The sequence below is a fragment of the Dermacentor andersoni genome, chromosome 10 (genome assembly GCF_023375885.2).
Source record: "Dermacentor andersoni chromosome 10, qqDerAnde1_hic_scaffold, whole genome shotgun sequence".
Taxonomy (NCBI): domain Eukaryota; kingdom Metazoa; phylum Arthropoda; class Arachnida; order Ixodida; family Ixodidae; genus Dermacentor; species Dermacentor andersoni.
The window spans coordinates 45,176,193-45,200,808 of NC_092823.1; the positions used below are offsets into that span (position 1 = coordinate 45,176,193).

Sequence of the window (24,616 nt, forward strand, 5' to 3'; positions counted from 1 at the left end):
TCAGTCTCATGATCAGGATCCGCGGTCACTACCTGCCCTAAGTAGATGTACTCCCTTACTACTTCCAGTGCCTCGCTACCTATCGTAAACTGCTGTTCTGCTCCGAGACTGGTAAACATTACTTTAGTTTTCTGCAGATTAATTTTTAGACCCACCCTTCTAATTTGCCTCTCCAGGTCAGTGAGCACGCATTGCAATCGGTCCCCTGAGTTACAAAGCAAGACAATATCATCAGCGAATCGAAAGTTACGAAGGTACTCTCCCTTAACTTTCATCCCCAATTCATCCCAATCCAGGTCTCTGAATACATCCTGTAAACACGCTAAATTATGGGGTTTTACGTGCCAAAACCACTTTCTGATTATGAGGCACGCCGTAGTGGAGAACTCCGGAAATTTAGACCACCTGGGGTTCTTTAACGTGCACCTAAATCTAAGTACACGGGTGTTTTCGCATTTCGCCCCATTCGAAATGCGGCCGCCGTGACCGGGATTCGATCCCGCGACCTCGTGCTCAGCAGCCCAACACCATAGCCACTGAGCAACCACGGCGGGTCGCCTGTAAACACGCTGTGAATAGCATTGGAGAGATCGTATCTCCCCTCCTCACGCCTTTCTTTATTGGGATTGTGTTGCTTTCTTTATGGAGGACTACGGTGGCTGTGGAGCCACTATAGATATATTTCAGTATTTTTCACATACGGCTCGTCTACACCCTGCTTCCGTAATGCCTCCCTGACTGCTGAGGATTCGACTGAATCAAACGCTTTCTCATGCTAACGCTTTCAATCCTCGGCCTCGGTCAGAGCGGCCACCGCGAGTATAGCAGAGCAAATTGCGGTTGCGCTGGCCTTGTGTGACCCAGAGCATTCCTACATTTACACTGACTCGAGAGACGCAATCAGAGCTTTTGAGTCGGGTAACCTCATACGAGAAGCGGCCTCTATTTTAGAGAAAGGGACTTGCCCCAGTTTTCATTATATCACGTGGTTCCCCGCACACATGGGGACGAACGTTCTCGAGGGCTTCCCAAACCTCAACGAGCTTGCCCACGACCGTGCGCGGGAACTCACGCGCCGCGACGGTCTGGAGGCTCCGGAGGGGCAGGAAGGGACTCAGCAGAACGATCCACTCCTCACATTTAATGCAATTACCAAACATTACCAACTTGGTCGGAGAATTTATCCTCTGCCTCACCCGAAGCTCAGTAGAGGTCAATCAGCTACACTTAGAATGCTGCAGACGGGATCTTTCCCGTCGCGGGGATTCCTCAGTAGGATGTGCTCGGATGTAGACCCTAGTTGTCCCGACTGCACTGAAACCTTTTGCTCAATGGCTCACATGCTCTGGCGATGTGCCGCGTTGCCTAACGACTTCCTCTCCAGCGAAGCGGAATGGGAGGAGGCCATCAGAAGCACGGTACTCCGAAAGCAAGCCCAGGCTATCCAGAGGGCCCAGGAAAGAGCGGAGCGTCACGGCGTTCTGTCCTTTACGTGGGCGCGGCCAGCGGCTACAATGGCCTCCCGTTAGGAGGTGCTGAGAGTAGCTCCTCAGGATTATTTTAAATAAAGTTCGTTGTCTGTCTGTCTGTCTGTCTGTCTGTCTGTCTGTCTGTCTGTCTGTCCCTTTACCCCGAATCGACGACGCTCTGGATTGTCTTCACGGTGCCGAATACTATTCGTCCATCGACCTTCGATCTGGTTATTGGCAGATTTTCGTCGATGAGCAAGACCAAGAAAAGACCGCTTTCGTGACTTCATGTGGCCTCTACCAATTCAGCGTTATGCCGTTCGGTTTATGCGATGCCACCACCACGTTCGAACGGATGATCGACTCTCTGCTTCAAGGTTTCCAATGGTCAACTTGCCTTTGTTACCTCGACGACGTCCTTTGTTTTCTCCTACATTTGAGGCGCACCTTGAACGCGTCGCAGCTATCCTTGACGTCTTCCGCAAGGCTGGGCTCCAACTAAACTCATCGAAGTGCCACTTCAGGTGCCGACAGATTACAGTGCCAGGCCATCTCGTCAATGCTTCCGGAGTACAACCCGACCCCCAGAAGGTTGGAGCAGTAACGGCTTTTCCTGTACCTCCGTCTGTCAAAGACGTCCGGAGTTTTGTGGGGCTCTGTTCTTATTTCCGACGGTTCGTGAAAGATTTCGCAGCGATCGCTCGACCATTCACTCAACTTCTGAGGAAATACGTGCTTTTTACGTGGGGTTCTCCTCAGGCTGCCGCATTTTCATGCCTTATCACGATTCTCACCAATCCACCGGTATTGGCCCAATTTCACCTGCGTGCACCTACAGAGGTCCAAACCGGTTCCAGTGGTTATGGGATCGGCGCCGTCTTATCGCAACGTCAACACGGACACGACCGCGTTATAGCCTACGCTAGCCGGCTCCGGACAACTGCAGAGCGTAACTATTTGATTACCGAGCGCGAATGTATTGCTCTCGTCTGGGCTGTTTCAAAGTTCTACCCATATTAAATGGCAAGTGCTTCTCAGTAATCACAGACCATCATGCGGCCTATTGGTTTTCGTCGCTCAAGTATCCTACTGGCCGGCTCGATCGCTGGGCCCTCCGACTACAAGAATATCCCTACACAGTGACTTACAAGTCGGGGCGCCAACACCAGGATGCAGATTGCCTCTCTCGCTACCCAGTCGAAGACGCGACCTCTATGTCTGATACTGATACCGACGCCTGTGTTCTCTGTTTTTCCACTGCTCCATGTCGCCGACGAGCAGCGCCGCCACCCGTTCTTGCGTTTCATCATTGACCGCCTGGAATCGTGACTTGCCGGCAGTTGCCTTCGCTTATTCACACTTGAAGATAGCGTACTCTACCACCACAACGTTCACCCCGACTGCACTGCATTACTCCTTGTGATCCCTAAACACCTTCGCTCGGCTGTTCTCCACGAACTTCACAACCTCCCCACTGCCGGTCAACTGGGTGTGTCACGTACCTATGACTGGATCCGCCGACGCTTCTTTTGATCAGGGCTTGCTCGCTCCGTTTGAAGATACTTAGCTGCCTGGGAGAAATGCCAGTGACGCAAGACACCGTCGATGCTCCCGGCCGGGTACCTTCAACCACTCGACATTCCCGCGGAACTATTCTTTCACGTTGGTTCGGACTTACTTCACTTTTTTTCATCTTTCTACCTCTGGAAACAGGTGGATTGCTCTGGCCACGGATTACGCCACGCGCTACTCCATCACCCGGGCGCTTCCTATAAGCTGCGCCACATATGTCGCCGATTTTCTTCTACGCGACGTGATTTTATTACGTGGAGATCCGCGACAACTTCTCACAGACCGCGCCCGGACATTTCTATCAAAAGTTATCTCGGACATCCTGCAGTCCTGTTCCACTAGGCAAGAGCTACCCACGTCATACCATCCGCAAAGAAATTGCCTCACGGAGCGTCTTAATCGCGCTCTCACAGACATCCTAGCGAAATATGTCTCTTCAGACCACACTGACTGGGACCTCGCTCTACTGTTTGTCACATTTGCTTATAATTCCTCGCGCCACGACACGGCCGGTTATTCCCCCTTTTTCCTTCTGTTCGGGCGAGAACCAGCACTGCCCATCGGCACAACCCTACCTGTTCAAGCGGCACCGACCAGTGAATATGCACTTGACGCAATCGCCTACTGTGCCCACGCAAGATAAATCGCGCGTGAACGCCTTCTGAAATCCAAGAGAGTCAAAGGCGTTTGTACCACCGGCGACACCGAGACGTGCACATCCCTCCTGGTTCTTTGGTGCTCCTATGGTCTCTTTCTCTGCTGTCTCGTTACTGCTGTCTCGTTACACTGTCTGCTGTCTCGTTACACAGGCCCATACCGAGTGCTTCGTGCCGTGACTCCCGTCCCCTGCGAGATCGCCCCTGACACCCCGTCTGCTTCCCAGTCCAGTGATATCGTGCAAGTTACACGACTGAAGCAGTACCACCCTCCAAGTGATGACATGTAGACGCTCCGGGACGTCGCTTCTGCCGCCGGGGGATTATGCTACACGCATGTGGTATTTGATTGTTTGAAGGAGGTGCATGGGCGCCATCACTCGAGTAAAGAGGAGGAAGAATGAACTGGGCTCGCGCTGTGAATCTAACCGGTCAGCGCTGCAACCGCTGTTGTAAATATAACCTGTAAATAGTTGCTCGTCTTACTGACTCGTCCTTCGCGTAACAGTATTAGTAAGCGTTGAATTTATTGCAACCTGTGTGATTGCACTAAGCTAGTAAAGCATCGGTGCCAAGCAGCCTCATTGACAACTGCTCATGCAAGTTTGGTTATCCACTAAAAAGAAAATAACTGTAACTGCAAAGCAACGTTATCGCCTTTTGCATTGCAATTTTCAGAGCAACGTGGTAGATATTCATTAGAGATTGCAATCACCCATGCCTCTGTCTTTAGTAGCAACCACGCCTTGTTGCCCTTATAAACAGGTATTCATCCAAACATGTTGCCCTGTACACATACTGTTATTAGAATTGCGCCAGTTTGTGTCTAGTGCAAAATTATCATTTCCAACTAAGGTAACTATAATAATTTTGCAGTAGGCCACACGAGCATCACCTATGGCAAGAAGTTACGTGAGAGAACAGGAGAAAACATGACGGCCGTTAGACCTGTGATGATTATATTTTTTTTATAAAGTTCCATAAGTATCGTTAATCTTTATTTCTCTACAACAGCATTGCATATGGTTGCCTTCATAGGCGTGTGCTAAAAAAATAACTTTCAGGGACCTGTTTCTGTTCGCTCTTTTTCCTTTTAAGTGTCCGATGATCCCGTATGTGCATGTACGTTGATTTCTCCGCATGCATTCCGTGGTTGCAAATGTAAGAACAGCTGCCCCGCCACGCTACTTGTGAATATAAGTTGTAGTTGCTGCGCCATCTTTCTTTGTTTCAAAAGCAAAACGTTAATGAGTTCATGCTGTTTTACGGTGTTACTAAGTAAGGAGGATCAAGATTAAACAAATGTAAAACGCATACGTACGCCGGCACTCGGTCAGCATTTCGAGTTCATCATTCAGTCCACAAGAAGTAGTTAACCAAGGGGCTAAATATTTGTAAGTCACGATCATACAAAGTTACAAGACTATGAAGCCAAGGAAATCATAGGGGAACATAGAGGAGGCAGAAATTGAGATGTAGAAATTAGTGAAGAGAAGTTAAATGATGGAAGAAAGGATAAATTGCTGTTGGCGGAGGTCTGGCTCACAAACTCCGCATTACATGTGCGTCGCACTACAAGTTGTGCTATCGCAACGGCCATCATTCCAACCACTATCTTAGGTATTTTATGTGCACTAGATGTAGCCATGGGTGTGCCAGCCAGCGACGCTCGACGCTAGAGCCTCCAACCAATCCAGCCGCGCAATAATTACTCTCCATAATATGTTAGAGCCTGAGAAAGCAGTGCCTGAGAAAAAGGCACGGCTTAACGTAGTGCCCCCTGAGAATTAAAATAGTAAATCAATACGACGAGCGATCTCTTACAAGTATCAAGCTGTAGGTGAAGGGTCAATCTTCTTTCTCGGAATATTCGGCTTATAAATAAAGCGATAACCGAAGGAGTATCGTAACGGACGCAATAAATGCAGCTAGGTTTGTCTGGTGTTCGTCTTGTAACCTTTGTTGTGTCCGTCGCGTTAGTGACACGGCTACTGCTCCAAGTAATAATTTCCAAGCAAGCAGTGCCGAGGGTAATAAGTTTCCTGGGGTATGCTTACCATCAATGTTACTTTCGTTTTCTTCTCGCAAGGAAAGTAAAGCAGCGGCCGTCATCGGCTAAAGCATTCCGGAATAGGGTACGCCAGCTGAAAATATCCCGCCTTGCTACCCGGTCCCGACCGGCAAACCTTACTCAAAAACAGCGATCATCTATTGCCCAATCTTTGTCGTCTGTCTGAGCTCAGTGAATGCGATAGCGTTTGTCGGCATTTTGTTGTCATGGACACTGTAAGTCGCAGAAAGATCAGAGCGCAGTTCATACCAGGCTGGAGCCGTCGCTTCAATGGGCACGATCATGATTGTTTACACAAAACCCAAGAAGGCTGTTTGCATTCAGCCTGTGTGCAGCGCCAAGACTCCATACGTTACGAGCAACTTAGACTTGAGAACCCCAATTAAGAAAGTGCGCAATATCAAACACGTTGGTAAATGTTACCCTTCTGCCTCTGTTCTATCTCGGCGCCACCAAAAAATTGTCAGCCAGTTATAACGGCGAACAAGAGTTGGGCATGCAAGAAGAGCCGATTAGAAGCAAAAAAAAAACTGCGACCAAGTGCGGAGCCTGAAGTAACGGTGACCAAGTACTCACGGTGGTGATTTCAATGCCGCGAAAGACGAGTTGAATTTTAGGGTTCGATACTGTCCTGTAACGGAGGTTCACCTGAAAAGAAAGTAAATAACGATTGGGACCAAGGGCGACGAAATTGCCTCGCTTTGGAAACCTCTACTTACAACTCTGAATTCGACCATCATGTAGAATAGCATGTCTTCATAGCTTCTGAATTCTCGATAAAACTCGGAGTCAATAACCACAAATACTTCTGGGAACACCATGTCGATGTTGTAAGCAGCTGAAAACAATGACTGCAGTCAACTTACACAACTACGAATATTTATTTACTTACTTGAATCTAACTTCAAGGAGCGGGCAGAAAGCTGGCTCAGCCTTTCCTCTGGAAGTTTACCTGCAGAACGATGAATAACCTAAATTATATCAATGAAAACATGATTGGTATAGCAACCAATGAGAAAAGATAGGAGGCTATAAATGGCAAATTAGGTTTCAGCTGCAGTAGCATAGATGGTAAGCCTCCAAGTAGCGGAGCACATCCTAGCTGATTTTGAACAGTGATAATTGCAAAGTTGGGGTAGAGAATCTCAGCGTCTTTAAGGATGCTTGCTAAATTGATGCTAAAACGCCAAATTTCCGTGCTGTGCAAGCAGCGGTAATGTTTTTAAGGAGTAAAACCGTTGTCCGAACGTAGGAATACTGTAACTACTTGAACTCGCGAAATATAAATTTAATAAAGAAGAAAGCGACCATACACACCATAAACATAATCCTCGTCGGTGTCATGAATGCTTTCAAGAATATGGGGATGATGTCCACTTTCTGATCGTTCCATGCCCACAGCAGGCATAATTTTCAAATTTGGACCAACGACTCCTTTCTGCAAAATGGTCACTTGTTTAAGCGAGCAGATGAAATTTCCACCTCCCAAACGTCAGTCAAGCCACCTGTGCTACAACCAAAGGAATAGAACATCTATCTTGCCTCCGAAAAAAAAAAAAGTAACATCAATCTTTGGACGAGGCAACTAGTTCATTCATGGCTGGATAGCAAGAGCTATAATACCCGCAATTCAATTTGTATTACGCTTTCATGCTAAAGTAAGCAGCATCCTAGCCGTTTTAGGACCGCATCTTTAAACGTTGTATCAAATAATGTGTACACATTACTGACCGTGAAAATTTTGTATTCATTTTAGAACGCAGTACTAAAATCGGTTGTAGCGGTGAATTCTCTCAAAAACGCAAGAAACTGACAATACAGTGGGTCAAAATAAAGCCTATAAAGAGACCAACACTTCATCTGACTCGCAAGTTCCACTTATGCACCCATGAGCCGCATGCGTTGTCCCCGGTACGCCAGGAATGAGACCACAATAATGACAAATAACATCGGCCCAATAATTTCCTGAACTTGTCCAAGCGATTGGAATATATTGCAAGCTCGTAGAAATCTCTATTCCCGGCGCAGAAGGCAGTCACTTGCACAACCTTTTTAACCAGTGCATCAGGACCCCATAGCCACACGGAGCAAATCTTCAACCAGCGGCATAGGATAAACTTATCTACACAATCGCACTATCAATAGAAACCCAGAAATTCCTTCTAAGTCGGTCATTTATTATGCATCCTTCTTTGTAACTCGTAGTACATGCCAATTTTCCTCTTATGATTCCTCGTCACAGAGAAAGCACAAGAAGTTCCGCTTTTAGTACTCAGTAGCAACGAAGCGCTGCTTTCTTATCCTCAATCTATGTGCGCGCATATGAGAAATTATCCCCAGTCTATATGTGCGAGGTGAGAAATCTGCGCTCTCGTGCGCAAATGATAAATTATTCGTAACCATTTAATTTAAGCAGTCCCGTGTGGTTAGTCCCTCAAATGTGAAGATGTCTTTTATTCGACAATCATCTGACCTAGTGATACATCTGTTAAAGACGACCTACGTGGCCATGAAATAATCATTCGCGCAGGTTAGCGATGCACGAAATAGAGTTGGTTGGGTGCACACGCTTCGTGGATCTGTTTTCTTGCGCGGCTAACCGTTCCTTAAGGCAGATACCGTTAGTTACGATCGAATTACACATATTGATGTCCTGATTGTTTCTGAATGTACACATTTCACTTAAGGACAATATTTAAGCCTAATCACGTCACTACAGACTAATTACATTAAAAGGCGTACTTCGTTTGCAAGACACACTGAAATGGTTCGTGCAATAATTATCAAAATAACTACATTACTGCACTTTACGGCGAACATGTATATGGGAAGTTGGAGAGAATCGTCATGAAATGGATCTACGGGTTTCTGTCTCTCAGTTTTGATACAAAGACCTCAATACGTGGCATCCGATCATTCGTTTAATTTACCTAAATCTGCATGCCACCCCCCAGAAAGTGGTTGGTGGTGCTACCTTTCCGGGACATAGTAGGGCAGCGTAAAAAAGCTGGAAAAAAGGAGCCAGCGTACAAAAGAGCAACTGCTCACCGAAATCGTACCAGACAGCCAATGAAATAAGATGACGAAAAATACATGCTTATTATAACATAAAATCGTGGGTTTGACGTTCACTGTTGCACGGGGCATCACGGGTATCATATCTTATTTTCTGTCCCGCAACGAAATTTTCGCTTTTACCGAATGTAGAATATAGAAGGAAGTTCGAGCTTTCTATCAACATTAAGGCCATTAAAAACAGCCTATGCACTATGGTTCCGGCATGTGGCATGTGAGCCTATTATAATATCTGCCGATCCCACCGGAGTTGCCCAGTGGCTATGGCATTGCGCCGCTGATGTCGAAGTCCTGCGTTCGATCCCAGCCACGGCGACGGCAGTCCACTGGCGGCGAAGTGCAAAAAGAATGCTTGCCAAGTTAAACTTCAGTGCAAGCTAATGAACCCCTGGTGGTGATGGCTTTTTGGGGTTTGCCAGCATGGTTTGCCTCCTAATCAGATCGTCGTTCGGGGGCGTGAAGGTCAATTATTTATTTTCCTACGTGCCTACACGGCCGAAACAAACATTGCTTTGAAGACATTTTCGTTATTATTGCGCCTGGAGTACTGATAAGCACCTAAGGTATTTTTTTTTTGTATAATCACAAGAATACATTTTGACAATTTTGTTTTCACTACAGTCTGATCATGCTTCAGTGCGCAAATGCGATTGCGCAGGCTGGCACCATACTTCAAACGCGTACATCTAAGACGTAAATAAACTTGATCGTGAGTGAAACTCTTCCGCATCTAGTCGGTAATTCGTTTACCGTTTTTAGAACATTACGATTATCTTCTGGTAACGTGCAAGAGGGAGGTGTTTATATTACGCTCTAAATAAACGCTGTTGTACGAATGAAATGTTGCTTTGGTACGTCATTCATGCTGCTTTTAATTCACTTAACGCTTGCAGAGTTATGGCGAACGACTTATCTGTAAATGAATGCTGCTAAAAAACCTTTCTATATGCTGCACCGTTCACCGTAAGGCTCCATCAAGTGCGCGTTTGCGGAAGCACTGCCTTTCTGTATTTATGCGTAGGATGCTGGAAATACCTGTTGTGCTAGGTTATTTAGGTGACATTGGCCACTGCAGCCGCGATCAGCGATGTTATGTAGCGCTGCGCTGACATAAGCTCTGGGCGCCTGGTTAACGCGATATGCAGCATTGACAACGCGGCCCATCTATTACAGAGTGATATTAGACAAAATGTACGTTCTACATCTTACCAATTGCAAAGCACCGTCTTCTTCTGTCATTATGACTGCTGCAAAACGTTTTTCATCGTCGTACAAATTTTGCTCAAGAGCTTCAACGTTAAACTGAAAATAAAACAGCAAGTCCGTTAGTGCATATAAAATTATTTGTAGATATGTGCTTCTTTAACTAAAGCTACGATAGACATCGCCCCGTGTACAACGTCAATAAACCGAAAATATAGAAAAGTATACCGTATATAGTTTCGATGGCAAGCATTAAGATCTAGCGCGTGAATAAGAAATGCTGGCTGTATGCAAACAAACGCATTCTTCGCAAAATGAATTAGGGCGTGAATGGTTGACAATCATTATTTAACAATCGCGCTACGTACGCACCATTATAGATACTTGGTAATCGCACTAATGACGAATGAGTTGTGTTCGCTGCAACACAAAAGTGCGGAATCACGCTGCACTCCTCTACCACGTGAAGGGGAAGGCCTGCTGCGCACTTCGTAATGCGCCGTCTCGCATCGTCGGGTTGCTGTTTTCGCAGTTCGGCTTCTTTGGCTCGTTTTCGACGCTTAGCTGCAGCTTCGCGCGCTCGCATCGCGGGGTCAGGCTCACGCCAAAGTTTCTCTTCGACTTAACATTGCACCCTCACAGCACGGGATTGAAACGTGTGCTGTTCTGTGTATTTTATGGGTGATTTCAATGAATGTATGCACTGCTCGCTTCACTTTGCTGAGCGCTTGCAGCATCTTCCTTAAGGGAATACGAGCCGTTGCATTTTTTGCTCTCTTACGGCTGTATGAATCAGTGAGAAGGTCACGCGGTTCTTGTTTTTTTATCACTCCACTAGACGCCGCGTTTCTGTGCGTTGCGCATGTGATTCCAATGAATCTATGCACTGTATGCTTCACTTTGCTGAGTGCTTATAACCTCTGCATTACGAGACGGATTACCGAGTGCATTTTTTGGTTCCTTAGCGGGCGTATGGGCCATTGCTGACGACGATAGTTTTTGCACCATTGGACCGGACGTAGCATATTTTTTCAAGGCTATCGGGGTTATGAGCCACAAAAGGCTTTCGCCTTAAAAATCACTCCCAGCATTTTTCAGTTGGCCCTGGTCAGTTTCAGCTGATAGTGGATTTACCTTCTGATATCAAATACCTAATGACGATGGAAATGTTCTATACAGTAACCAATATTACTTAAAAGTGTATGAATGGGAGCTAGTTGGTACGAGTCCATGAGTGAAAACAGCGCAAAGTAAACACAGCCATGGGTGGAACGGAGGACCTGCAAGGTCCTGTGTTCCTACATTTGGCCGTGTGTATTTTGCGTTGTTTTCACCCATCAGTATTACTTATTACATATAGGATCCTTCGATAAGACATGGTTTCGATATCAAAAAAGTAAATGTATTTACGATGACTGAAAAAGTATTGTATATTGATAGGCTATTCTTACATAGGTGTGCTGTGGAACTCCTTGACGATAGGTCCTCAAAAAGAACTCCGGGTGTAGGACAGAGCTTGGCTTCAGGTTGAGAGTTATATCATCATTGATTCTAAGAACTGTAGTGTCTTCATCGTCACGTGCATCAAATACCTCGGGATAAACAATAGCTTGATATTTTGGCACTGAAAAAAAATGTTTATCAGTCAGAAGTCACTTGGTTTGAACCATCCTGAGAGTAAGAAGTGTTGTGCCTATTTGGGTGTTGGTTATGCTCATATGCGCTATAAGTATGTTGGGCTTTACTTTGCATCCATTGGCACGCTGACGCACACCCAATTTAACTGATGTCAAAGAGCTAGCGATATGAATAGCAGCATCCATTCCTATATGTCTTTCTGCAACTGCGAGTTAAAAAATAAACTCCGCCCGTAATATACTCTTTCACTTCTATTGGCCACCGTTTATTTCTGTAGCCTTTCTGAGATGTGTTTTCACAAACCGTGCGAGCTGTACTGTAGGAATCGACTGGCGACTCTTTGAAAAATAGTGTCGCTTAACATCATAGCCATATTTAACCTGCAGAAATAACTATAGAATACGTCCTGGATAAATGTTATGAGTCTTTCCGGTCCTGTTCGATTATCTTTTCATATCGTGTATGTCTACAAGAAGACATACGGCAATGTTAGGTTGTTTACTGATTTCCGGAGAGGCTTAGCTGGCGGCATGTCTAGCATGCTACTGAAGATTGGTTTAATAAGAGTGAAATTATACGCAATATTACTCACATTTAGCGCTGTGGCAGCATAGGAATAAACACACTAGCTGCAGGACGCTTGCAAAGTCTATAATCCTCATGCCGGTGAGTAGGAGTACCCACACTCGCCGAAGTTAAGGGATCAGTGTGAAGTTCCGAGTTCGGCGGAAAGAGTCCTTAAAGCATGAGTGACCATCCGACGTCCAAGCAAAGCATGAACTGCTAGGAAAAAACGGCGAACGTTGTATTTTTAACGGGTATTTTTCTCCTGTTAATCAAATGCAGGGAAGCGCCTTGCCCTATTTACGTAACCAACTTAATGTGCAGATGGGACGTTGTATGAGCGACTTTATGTCAAGAAACGCTGACACGATGAAACCCACTTATGATAAAGATTAAAATTAAAAGCCGAGTAACTGAAGGTGGTGTTGACTTTTCCGAGCGGGATAACGGAACGCTTCTGCCAAGGCTCTTCTGCGCGACCTATTCGCGTTATTTCATCAGCACATGAACATCGAAGAGATCTTAACTTTGCAATAACAAATGTCACAGATATATTAAATACCATCGTTAGAGATATTTCTCAAGTCTATTGGTTGTTGAAAGTGCAGCTTTCCAGAAAACTGCAACATGCTTTTCTGAGCACTGGAAAACAAACTGCTATACATACGTGCCATACTAAAATTACATCCAAACCGTGCTTTGTTTGTCAGATGCCAGTTGTGATAAGGAATCTATTGAGGTGTAGTGCTGATAAAGATAACTGGTAAACAGAGCTCCGAAGCTCACTCTCTGTCTCGAAAGTGTTTATTCGCATTTCTACTTCGCTTTTCAATTCCACGACAACTGGCAGCAAACGTTGCCTGCATCGCCGATGTGTGTGCAAAGAAAGGCTCCAGAGCGTGCTCGCTAAATGTACCAATGAAAACAATGTTTCACGCAGCTGCGCTCTGAAGTGCATGACAAACGAACAACTCACGTTGTCTTGAACATGTATTACATCATTTAACTCTCGAACTACACTCCTCCAGAGCCGTAAACTATATGGGCCTAATACACCACGACAATCCATATGAGTGCAGGATTATGTTGTGCAGATAACTTATGGACTTGTTTTTACCTAAATCACAATGATGACTTTTTCACAGAAACATTGGCTGGAGTCAGCTTGATTATCAAACGAAAAATTCAGGGCTACACACGGAAACGTTCTTTCTGGCTTCATACCTGAGGGAAGCTTAAAACTGCGAGAAAAAAACGAGGACTAGAGGAAGGAGCGCTCTAGGTGTATTGTGAGTTCCTTGCTCTTGTCCTCGCTTCTCCTGGCAGTTTTAACCTTCCTTCATGCATACGGTTCAAATCATTTATATGCGTGTAGTGAGTATCTGAGCGATCCTACTAACCTCAGTGTGGTAATTAGTTGCGTAACCTTTGATCGGATTGGAAATGTCAAAGAAGCTTATAATAAATGTCCTCCAAAACGTTTGCCGGTGTTTCGGAGGTGTTTCTCGTAAGCGTGAAATAACCATCTTTCGCTCACCTCTTGCTTGTAGGTTTCAATGCCCAAAATGTTAATCAAGTGAGATGATGGATGTCAGAATAAACCTTTGCAGGACTGAGGGACATGTACGACCCGCTTCATCGTGTGCGCAAAAATGAATGTTGGCGGCAAAATGCCATTTCTATGGCGTTTGTTTGGGGCTGCCTTTTATCTAAATATGTCAGCAGTTCGTGCGAGAAAGATTTCGTGAGTGGATACTACTATGATCGGCCTGGAAATTCGACCCCTCAAGTGTGGCAAATGTTCAAAGTCGCTTTCCCGTGTCCAGGTGATTACCCTCATACCCGAGAAAGCGTGATCGCCATGGCTCCTGTCACGTGTTGAGCTGACACGAGTAACCAGAGCCACGATAGGAGGAGTCTGTCGACTTCCCAACTTGACAAAGGAACAAGTCTGCACCTGGCGCAACCAGTTGCAGACTTCGACTACCACAAGGCCACGAGAAGTAAATGGCCCTTCCGCTGCAGACCTCTCCACCAAATGCAAGGAATGTACGAGAGCGTTATTGAAGAGGACATTGCACATTGCAGGGGACCGTCCTGTCCTACGTATTAGGCAGAACCTCTTGTGACTCGGATAAAGTCGGAACCATGTACCACTGAAGCGAATATATTCTTTCTTTTTTTCATCATCACGATGCCCACCTTCCTTGTTGTCTCTTGAGTCTCGCAATGAAGACTCACCTCACCCGGTCGAGATCTTTTCACTACTAGCGGTGACGAGAATGCATGAGCTAGAAAAAATTTGCATTTTTTAGCACTTCCCAAATTTGGCCCACACTTTGGTGCGAGAACTTCTCAAGATTCCTGATAGATTGTTACTGTTTTCTGCATTTATATTTACACCTTTAGCTACCAATCAGCACCCATTTTTTCTACATTGAGGCCATACCTACTGTGCCAAACTCGACCTCCTGAATACTTGTGTAAATACATTTACATGCAGAAACGCGCTGATGTTGCTAGTATTCAGCGCATGGGTGAGAAGTGCACACAAACTTTTTTGCGTACGACCTCAGCTTTCCGCTTTGTCCTGCGTGTTTCGGCCAGTTTTATGAGGGAATTTATTACAGACATTCTTTTTTTGACAGCTTGGAAGTTTAGGGAGGCATATGAGTCCCACTTTCCAAAAAAGTCACTTAGTGTAAGTGAGACGAGTGCGTCCCAATTTTAGTAGGAATGAAAAGCCCTTTGTATACACTGAAAATAATTTCAAACTTGAAGAGTTTTGTTTCAAGTAAGAAAGTTGGGAGAAATAATTTTTCATCGAGACCTACAGGGTCAGTGAGACTAATGCGTCCAATATTTTGGAAAGAACATTTAGTGTGAGTGGAACAAATACGTCCCTCTTTTTCTTAACAGCCGACTTGATGTAGATAAGTGAAGCTGGTTGTAAAGTATTTCTAAGCAGCTCATTTACACATGACACGCATATAACTTAAACAGCCTTGCAATAAATATGCGCCGCCCTGAAAAAGGCAGTGCTGTGAATTTAAACGTTTTAAGCGCAATCGAATAGAACGTTATCGCACATTAAGTTCCCCCCAAAGGGCTCTGCAACTCTGAACAGGCATTTCAATAAGAGTGGACATTTCTGTTTGTCCCGTAAGTTATGCAGCATAACGCGGCGATCGCTTTTGAAAGAGCCTTTGCGCTCATTCAAAATTGGTATTGTTTAATAAGTCCGTAAGGCTATATCAAGGATGACACATCATTTCGTAAAGTGGTTAGGTAGAGCCGCCATGTTTTCCCTAGTAATACCTTTCCTAAAGGAAAGGAACAAGGATAGCACACACCATATGGTAACGCAAAGCTTCGTATTTGTTGTCAACTTGTCCCTATTAAGGAAAAATACTATTTTGGTAACGTTGAAAATAACTTTATGCAAGAACACTTGAACATTCCAACTACATAGAACCCTGTGAATTGCTCTAATATTTTTAACTAAGCATACTGAAGGAACACACACCATGCACCCAGCCTTGAGGTCTACATCCGGACTTTTTCCACTATGTGAGAATCCTTAATATCATCAATAAGGCAGGACTAACGAAACATTGGACGAGCTTTCCTTCGGTGCACTTTGGACAATGCTTCTTCAAAAGGCTATGGAAAAGGCAGCCTTTCCTTGAATTACCATGACCAGTTGCTTCTAGATGTTGCGAAAACGTCACTGCAGGTGACCTATATAAACTTTTAGGTTTAATACAGGATGTCACGATCTCCACGTACAAATGCACAGATTAGAGTTTGCTGTAAGGAAGTGCAGTCTACGACGAAGCACGCGAAATGACAACACAAACTGCCGACAATTCTCTGTGACCTTTTATGTGCACCGTGTTTCTTGTACCTGTCGAATCTCTTTTATTGATCCCTGTCTTCAATGTTTGGCAAAATTTTGACGAATAAAAAGTGCTGAATTAAGCATGCACTTCCGAAAAATTCGTTAAGCTTCCTTGATTGATTGAAAAAAGTTGATTGGTCACGCTTAGGTGTAAAGGAAATCAGCCTTTGAGGTAGTTCCAGTCATATTCAATAGTTTCGCATTGTAAACACGCTTTATTTTATTTATTGATTATTTATTTTTTATTTCACAATACTGCAGGCCAACGTAGCCTAAGCAGGAGTGGAATTACAATGAAATGGGAATTCCACTCGGAACCATGTACGGGAACCATGTCTTTACTTCCGCTTGGAATCATGTCATTACTAAGTGCTTTTCGCGCTTTTATTATTGAGCCATTAAAGGGAAGCTGAAGAGCTTTCCATAAAAAATGAGTGAAGAGCTGTACGTAATGGTTTTCAACCGTCAGAATTCGAATATCGCATCGAAATTGAGCGAAAGAAAGTGCAAACAGATCTTATTTCGACGAAAAGTGCAGCAGTAGACTCGGGCACATCGCAGCAGATGCACGCTTATCACTCAGCCAGCTGCGGTTTAATACGCGGTATACTCGTACCAAAATCAGCAAACTAGCCGTGACTTCATGCGTAGCTTTACAAATGCCCGAAGAAATTGTTTCGTTCGGCAACCGCAACTGCAAGCTTAATGAACTTTGTTGTCTTTAAATGAATAAGGTGATATATCTAGGAAATTCGGAAAGCCAATTTTTGTTCACCGCCCTATTTTAAAACTCACGCAAAAGTGAATCAACAAGCTCACACAGCTGCAACTGAGGAATTGATATTTGGCAGTGTAGCGGGAATGGCGAGGCACTGATAGCAAGGACAAGGTGTAGCGCTGCTCTGGTGCTCTTCAAACAGTGTTCTAAAGATGAAGGTGCACGACATTTTGGCGCGACACTGCAAATGACGCCACAGCCGTTGGGCAGCAGAAACAACGCTCTCGCACCTTTCAGTCACCTCACAATGCTCTTTTTATGAGGGGCGCTGCCGCCGGCGTTTCAGGCGTCTCGCCCCAATAATGCACGAGCCGGTACTGTAACGCATAGCTTCAAATATATCGTCTATTGTTAAGTTCACTTGAATTGGTGACTACAGAGTTGATAAGAAACCAGATAGTGGCTTCATGGATGACATTTGTGAACGTTTATTATTGGAGTGTTGAACTTGCTTTCACCTTCGCGCATCCCTCTTGCTATGTCATCATCATCCCTCATCACACCTTTATGTCCCCGTTCCCCCTCCCCCTGTGCAGAGTAGCAGGCTAGAGCTCCTTAGCCCAGGCCGACCTCTCTGCCTTCTTTCAATTAAATTATCTCTCTATACTTGTCCGTTCCGCTTCGACCACCATTATGCGGTATGCACGCATATGTTTTGCAACAACGCTAATGTCCATGCGCACAAAGCTCGTGCCACCAATGTGAGCCGGAATGATGCGTAATTGTCGATGTCCAGTCTGAGAAGCAGAGCAATCAGGGTGCGTGCACGCGGCTTCCTCGTGTTGGTCGCCCAAAAACACGACGCGTTTATTGGGTCTCCGGAGAGATAGCCCTGTGGGTGGGAGCCGCGCATGTGGGTCGTTACCATGACAGCATGACAGCGGCAGTGACGGTGCCCACGGCAAGGAAATGACTGCGTATTCAGCGCCCGCGTCGGTGATATTCCAATAAGAAAGAGTAATATCGATATTCAGTAGACTGATATCATTGTGGGCACTCACTAGCACCAGCAGTATGCCAGCATGGTTATTTAGGACGGGGCATATCAATTATCGGAACTGTATGACACGCGATGGGACAGGAGACATGGAACACTTTCTGTGGTCGTGCCCGAAATTCCAAGATGAAAGGGACGCTCTACTAGAAAATCTGCAGCAGAAGGACCTTCCGCATGCATGCCTGCTACACCTTGTGCTCGCAGAAGGATAAGTTATAGGGAGCAAAGAAACTTCACGACCTCCTTATCGCATTGCTAAGAGAGACTGCTCTGACGGACATGTCTTGAACCACCACAGTGATTGTGTAAGAGATGCTCAGGCGGAGCAATTGCCGGCGTTCATCATCAGGCTAAACCCACCTTTTTGCTACAACTTATCACTACCACCACCGCACTATAGAGAGAAAAATCAATATTTTATTCACCCCTTAAAGTAAGTATGCCATTAATAACCAGACATCTGACAAAATGTTCAGAAACTTTGTGTGTACGTAAGAGAAGGTGTGAACTCACATCTCGTGTTTGTCATCTCTACACTCGCCAAGAGCGCCGCATAAAACTGCGATACTTTTTTTTCTGGCTGAATAACAAACTGCACAAATCTTCATAAATATTAGCTTACAAGCTTAGGGAATTTTTTTCTAAATTGTTGAATATCCTAAATCAAATTTCCACTTGTTACATTAGGCAGAATAAGGTTTTGTCTCTTAAATACAGCAAATTATGTTCAAACAGAGACAGCAATTGCCGAATGAATACATTTCCGCATTGCCATATATTTAAATCTGAGCAGTCTTTTACCGCAAGATAAAAGGCTCCAATTTTTCCTTTCTGGAAAGCATGAAGTAATGATGCATATTATTATGGCAATATTTGCGCTCGCGGTAACTACAAAACACATGGGATATATTCAAATGCAGGGTGATGCGTGTATCGATAACATCCACAGTATAGATGAAATTGCAAGGCAGTAACATTGGCAGCATAGCGTCTGCGCTAACAGAGGTTTGACTTGGTGCCATACCATTGTTTCAGCAGACGCAGATGCATAGACTATATTGTATACCAGACAAGTCATAAGCAAACAATAAACGACAAATATTACTGCTCTCCTATTCAAACGAGAACTGACAGCAGACACTGCATGGAGAACTTCATTCTTGAGCACATAGTGACATTTAGCGCATTTGTTCTTACAACCTGAATGTCCACTCGAATCAAGGTCGCATTGCACAAGACGATAATAGTTCGCTGACAGCGACCACGCCTTTGTACGAATCGAATGGGTGTTAAATATTTAACAGCTGTAGACGAGAAACAATCAACGTCTACGGAATTAACCGTGGGCGCGAAATTATTTTTCTGAATAGTGAATGACCGATGGTCGCTCGAAGCAAGGTCGTACTCCTCAAAACTGCAACGGTCGGCTTCGGTGGCCAAAGCTACGCACATATCCAAGTGGGTGAGAAGGCTTTAGCAGAAACAATCACCTCATATTGCTCGAACAATGGGAGCCACATCGCTTCACTGAAAACAGATTTACCGAGGAACGCTCGAATCATAGTTACATTACACGAAACAGGAACTGTTTGCTGACGGCTACCATAGCCTTGTACAAGTCCATGCGGGTGAAAAGGCATTAAAAGTTCCAGCCTGAAAGCAATGACAGAATATTGCTTGAACAGTGCGCGTGACAGCGCTTTACTGAGAGCTGAATTACCGAGGGCCACTCAAACCAAGTTCTTATTAATGCAAGACTTCAACACTTCGCTCACAGCGAACAGGATATTGTATAGATGCAGGTTGATAAAACATTCCTAACATTCTCGTGCAAATCGAAGCCGGTCACTTATACCTGACAACTCTAGCCCAAATACAATTATTTCATTTTGCTTAAACAGTGGGCGCTGTGTCACTTCCCCCGAAGACAGAATCACCGAGGGCCACTTAATCAAAGTCAAATTACAGAAAACAGGAGCAGTTGGTATACGGCTGCAATGATGACATCGACGACTAGAGAAAGATTTGGCTTTTCGAAGGGTGACCTCAGGCGAACTGTAGTCTACAAGCGACACATTCCAGTAGAATACCTGACAACGCAAAACAGCTTTATATTGCCATTTTCACGAAGATTATAATTCAGCGCGTTGTCCCAACCATAGACGCCGTCAGTGTTGAGTGTAATTATGAAAGAACTATCGAATACACAAACGGCGTCTTTAAAGCAACCTGCGGCTCCAATATTGCGCTTTACACTATAACTTCTGCTCGTCTTGCTCTAAAAAAAGGTACGCCTGTCTCATAGTAACTTTTAAACCATTTCATACCTAGCAGGCAACGCTATGGCAGCTACGCAAGTACTGACGTCATAGAAGTCTCACTCCCCGCATTTCGCAGCACAGTTGCCTTTGATTAGCGGCCCTTTCTAGCAAACAACAAATTCGCATATTACTTCGACTTGAGGCCATGAAGTTAATTTATGTGAAATTGCATACTCTTCCAACAATGTCGCAACTTTCGCTATACGAGGTTGTATTTTTTTGTTGTTAATATTGTTGGCCAGCACTAATGCTGGGCTGGGACTGCTGGTCGCAGAAACTTGTCACTCGACTCGATTAATGGGACGTAAAAGTACGAAGCCTATTTATTGCGTCATATTGCACGAAGTTCCTCTAAAACGTTCAATTTAGTGCGAAAAGTATCTCGTGTCGTCGTAAGGTTGGCGTCTTCTTTTTTTGAAAAGGATATAGCCGCTGTGATGCATGGCATGACGCATAAGATCACGCCTCCCGGCGGCACCGCAGGCTTAAGTTAGCTAGCATGAAACGCTTTTCACGCGCAGCCAACCGCTATCCACCCCATTTGCAACTATTTCTTGCTGTTTCATAGCCGATTCAGTCAAGCATTTAGATGAACTATTCTATAAATGCGTGGAAGTTTCACATTAGTACACCAGTGTGCGACGTAGAATGACGCTTTCCATACATGTTGTAGCAAGGCGTCATAAAATCATGGGGTTTTACGTGCCAAAACCACTTTCTGATTATGAGGCACGCCGTAGTGGAGGACTCCGAGAATTTCGACCACCTGGGGTTCTTTAACGTGCACCTAAATCCAAGTACACGGGCGTTTTCGCATTTCGCCCCCATCGAAACGCGGCCGCCGTGGCCGGGATTCGATCCCGCGACCTGGTGCTCAGCAGCCCAACACCATAGCCACTGAGCAACCACGGCGGGTTGCAAGCCGTCATAATCACAGAGAAGTCAAATATGTCGCACGGTTAGTGACGGCGGCTTTCTTGTAAAAGAATATCCCAGTTTAGCCATAAGCAATCGTGGCAATAGCAACCTGTTAGAATATCACACGATGCGTAATACTCGTAGCTGTTGCGACAGTGTGAATTGAAGGAAACGTGTTCTCCCGTAAGGCCCTCCTCGTTTCTGTCAAACTTTATGGTGGCTGAGTGCCCTTGAGTACAAGCGCAACCCAGGTACAGGTATGTACGATTTTGTGGCGCCGTGGGATATTAAAGTTTTGGTGCTTAATATTGGCAGTGGTTTAATGTATTCTGATAAGGTATTGATGGTACTGATATGTGTGTCGAGGCGGTTGCTTGTGCGTGCATGCGTCTAAAATTGCCAGTGCGTGTGCCTCTGTGCATATGCCTACGTACACCAACAAAGCAGTGAGCTGCAGCGTGAGTCTGTTGATAAGTCCGCGACGGCCCATTTATGCAATAGGTGCCAAACGGTCTTGAGATACGAACACCTTGTTTGGAGCCTAGCCGTACTGGCTGTTCGAATTTAATTTGGTCCTTGCAATGTTAAACTCTGTAAATAAATGCACAAGTGTGCCTGGAAGTAGCCATTGAATGTATTTGTTTTGCAGAACACGTAAACATGAACGTCAGAAATCTTAGCACGCTTCATCACTAGCTTTAACTTTCCGATTCTTCTTGCGCCGCTCCCTCTTCCTCCGATCTTGCACACATTGCCCGTTGATGCATATCTGAAAAAATCCGGCATCTATATTATCAAACAATGCACCATGTAATATCAAAACTGTCCATAAAAGATTTGGTTATTGGCCTACAGCCTAACTGGTACCAAGTCGGCGAAGAAAATCAAGTTTATACGCTTCGCCTATTTGTTGCCTTCCCTATGTCTCAGAAAGCATTATAAATATGTGAGGAATAGGCATTGTATTTTTGCCGTCGGAAAAAAACTATTTTTGTGAATCATTGCCTCTGAGAGCACGACTCAATTGAAGTGGTAGGTACTCTCAAATTGCTTGGCGATATTTAGAATCACTATAACGTGGATGGCACTGACCACAATTAGTATAAAAGGACTATGCTTACATTTAATACACCAGTAATTTCAAAGAGAACATAGATTTTATATATATATTTACACACACATGTTCTGTAGATCGAAAGCAGCTAATAATGAAACTGACAATATGTGCTGTTTAGCAGTTACATTGTTGGCGTCCCAGATGTTCAAAGGAAGGTTAGAACTTCTGCGTATGACAATATGGTTTTAGAATAATGCACGGCATAAAGAATAAAGCATTCGTTTTAATATCATTTTATAATTTCTAGAATTGCGATAGACCACAAATGTATCTACTGTCGGTCTGTGTGATAAAAGCTCGAACAATGGGCTCAATTCAATATGTTTTATGATGTTATGACACACACTTCATGTTAATAATGAAAACTAAAGTCATGAACCTTAACATATCAACTCGCAAGACTCAGATCTTGCAGAGAAGCGTGAAAGCGATAAGGAAATTTACTAAAGCGCAGTGCTTCTTTCTATCTCCCCCTTCCGCTCTCTTTCTCTTTTTATCCCCCGTTGACCCTCCCCCCCGTGCAGGGTAGCTAACCGGAACTGCCTCTGGTTAACCTCTGTGCCTTTCTATGCATCCTTTTCTCTCTCTCCGCTAAAATGTATGCAGTATGTCTTTCCGAACAGACTGTTTAGATGTTTCTTTTAGCCTCGCGAAAAAATCGAGGACACACGAAAGAAACACACATTGGGCTCGTTGTGGGGTCTGTGTTTCTTTCTTGTGTCCTCGTGTTTTTCGCGCTGTTAAAAGAAACATCTAACGATATGAACCAACTATTCCGCCATAACGTCATACTGGAGATTAAGCTCCACATATTTTTTGATGACTTATACAAAAAAGTAGTATGTACACGGCAATCACCATTGTAATGTGGACTAATATGAAGAAAATCCCAAATTTATTCATAATGATATGTGTGCTTTTTTATCTTTCTCCGCTGACCACCGTTCACTCGATAATGTAATGCCTTCGGGCCTTCAAGCCGATAATAAATGAAATGAAATGAAATAAATGTTAAACGTTATCGCTAAGCGCAAGACTCGCCTGCATGATTTGGAACTTACGCGAATGTTATCGCTCCTTCTACCTGTTCTGTACGTGCTCGTCAAACCTCGTATTATCAGATTGCATCATCATCATCATCAGCCAGGTTATGCCCACTGCAGGACAAAGGCCTCTCCCATACTTCTCCAACTACCCCGGTCATGTACTAATTGTGGCCATGTTGTCCCCATATAGGAGGTTGTGGCCAAGTACTGCACCAGGGTGGCCAATCCTGCTCTGGTGAGGGAGTGCGTTACCGGTTCTGGTCACCGAGTTCAGGCCACACTGCAGGCCTGCTCAGATTGCATGCTCGGCACCAATTGCGAAGCAGTTTTTAGAAACCACGCGGAGACGAGCGATTACACGCACACACTGATAGTTTGCTCAATAAACACGGTCGAGAGAGGACAAAAACAAAAAAAAAATTATGCAACTCCATAAACGAGGCATGGAAGCAATTTCTCGAAGACCTGGCTTGGAATGGCCGTTAAGCCACCACACAATTTTCCGTAATTGATATAGGACGAAGTGCTCGTTGAAAAACCTCCAGTAGGAACAATAACGAGAACGTTGTTTTTTTAGACAGATCATTTTGTTATGTCGAGGCTGTTTGTGATGTTGAAGCGTTGTGATAAAATTATTGGGATACATACAACGAAAATCACTAATGCTTCCAAACGTACTCTGATCAAAACTTCCCTCCGAAAGATTTTGAGCTCCATTCGTTATCCTGCCCTGAGAAGGATAGGAATATAAACCAATGGTTTACACTCTACTCCTAAGAAGGCAGCTACCTACCCATCAATTTTATTAGCGTTTTGGTTCTTCTACTATAATTATTGTTAGTTCTTGCTACAATAATTTACGCCTTGCAAGAATCATCATCATCATCAGCCTGTTTTATGTCCACTGCAGGACGAAGGTCTCTCCCTGCAATCTCCAATTACGCCTGTCCTGCGCTAACCGATTCCACCTAGTGCCCGCGAATTTCCTAATGTCATCGCCCCACCTAGTCTTCTCCCGTCCTTGATTGTGGTTCCCTTCTCTTGGTACCCATTCTGTCACTCTAGCGGTCCAACCGGCACATTACATGACCTGCGCAGCTCCATTTTTTTTTTTCTCTTGATGTCAATCAGCATATCGTCAATGCCCGTTTGCTCTCTGATCCAAACCGTTTTCTTTCTTTCTCTTAACGTTATGCCTAGCAATCTTGTTTCCGTCGCTCCTTGCGCGGTCCTTAAGTTGTTCTCAAGCTTCTTTCTCAGTCTCCAAGTCTCTGCCCCATATGTCAGCAC

The 24,616-nt window shown here is 44.7% G+C and overlaps 1 protein-coding gene across 2 annotated transcripts in view; it reads right to left on the bottom strand.

The window, feature by feature from the left end:
• LOC126543397 (venom metalloproteinase BumaMPs1-like) overlaps positions 1-13,545 on the bottom strand; it is a 29,322-nt gene extending 15,777 nt beyond the window's left edge. Inside the window, exons 1-8 of one of the 2 annotated variants that reach the window (XM_072285104.1) lie at positions 13,366-13,545; positions 12,277-12,464; positions 11,498-11,670; positions 10,053-10,145; positions 7,086-7,206; positions 6,661-6,720; positions 6,488-6,606; positions 6,345-6,416 (exon numbers count right to left, since the gene is read on the bottom strand). In XM_072285104.1, the coding sequence (XP_072141205.1) occupies positions 6,345-6,416; positions 6,488-6,606; positions 6,661-6,720; positions 7,086-7,206; positions 10,053-10,145; positions 11,498-11,670; positions 12,277-12,346 (708 nt within the window). In that variant the 5' untranslated portion in view covers positions 12,347-12,464; positions 13,366-13,545. Of the gene's footprint in view, positions 1-6,344; positions 6,417-6,487; positions 6,607-6,660; positions 6,721-7,085; positions 7,207-10,052; positions 10,146-11,497; positions 11,671-12,276; positions 12,465-12,552; positions 12,623-13,365 lie in introns of those variants that run through there. The other variant, XM_072285103.1, reaches the window with a different exon arrangement.
• Between the last annotated feature and the right edge of the window lie 11,071 nt (positions 13,546-24,616).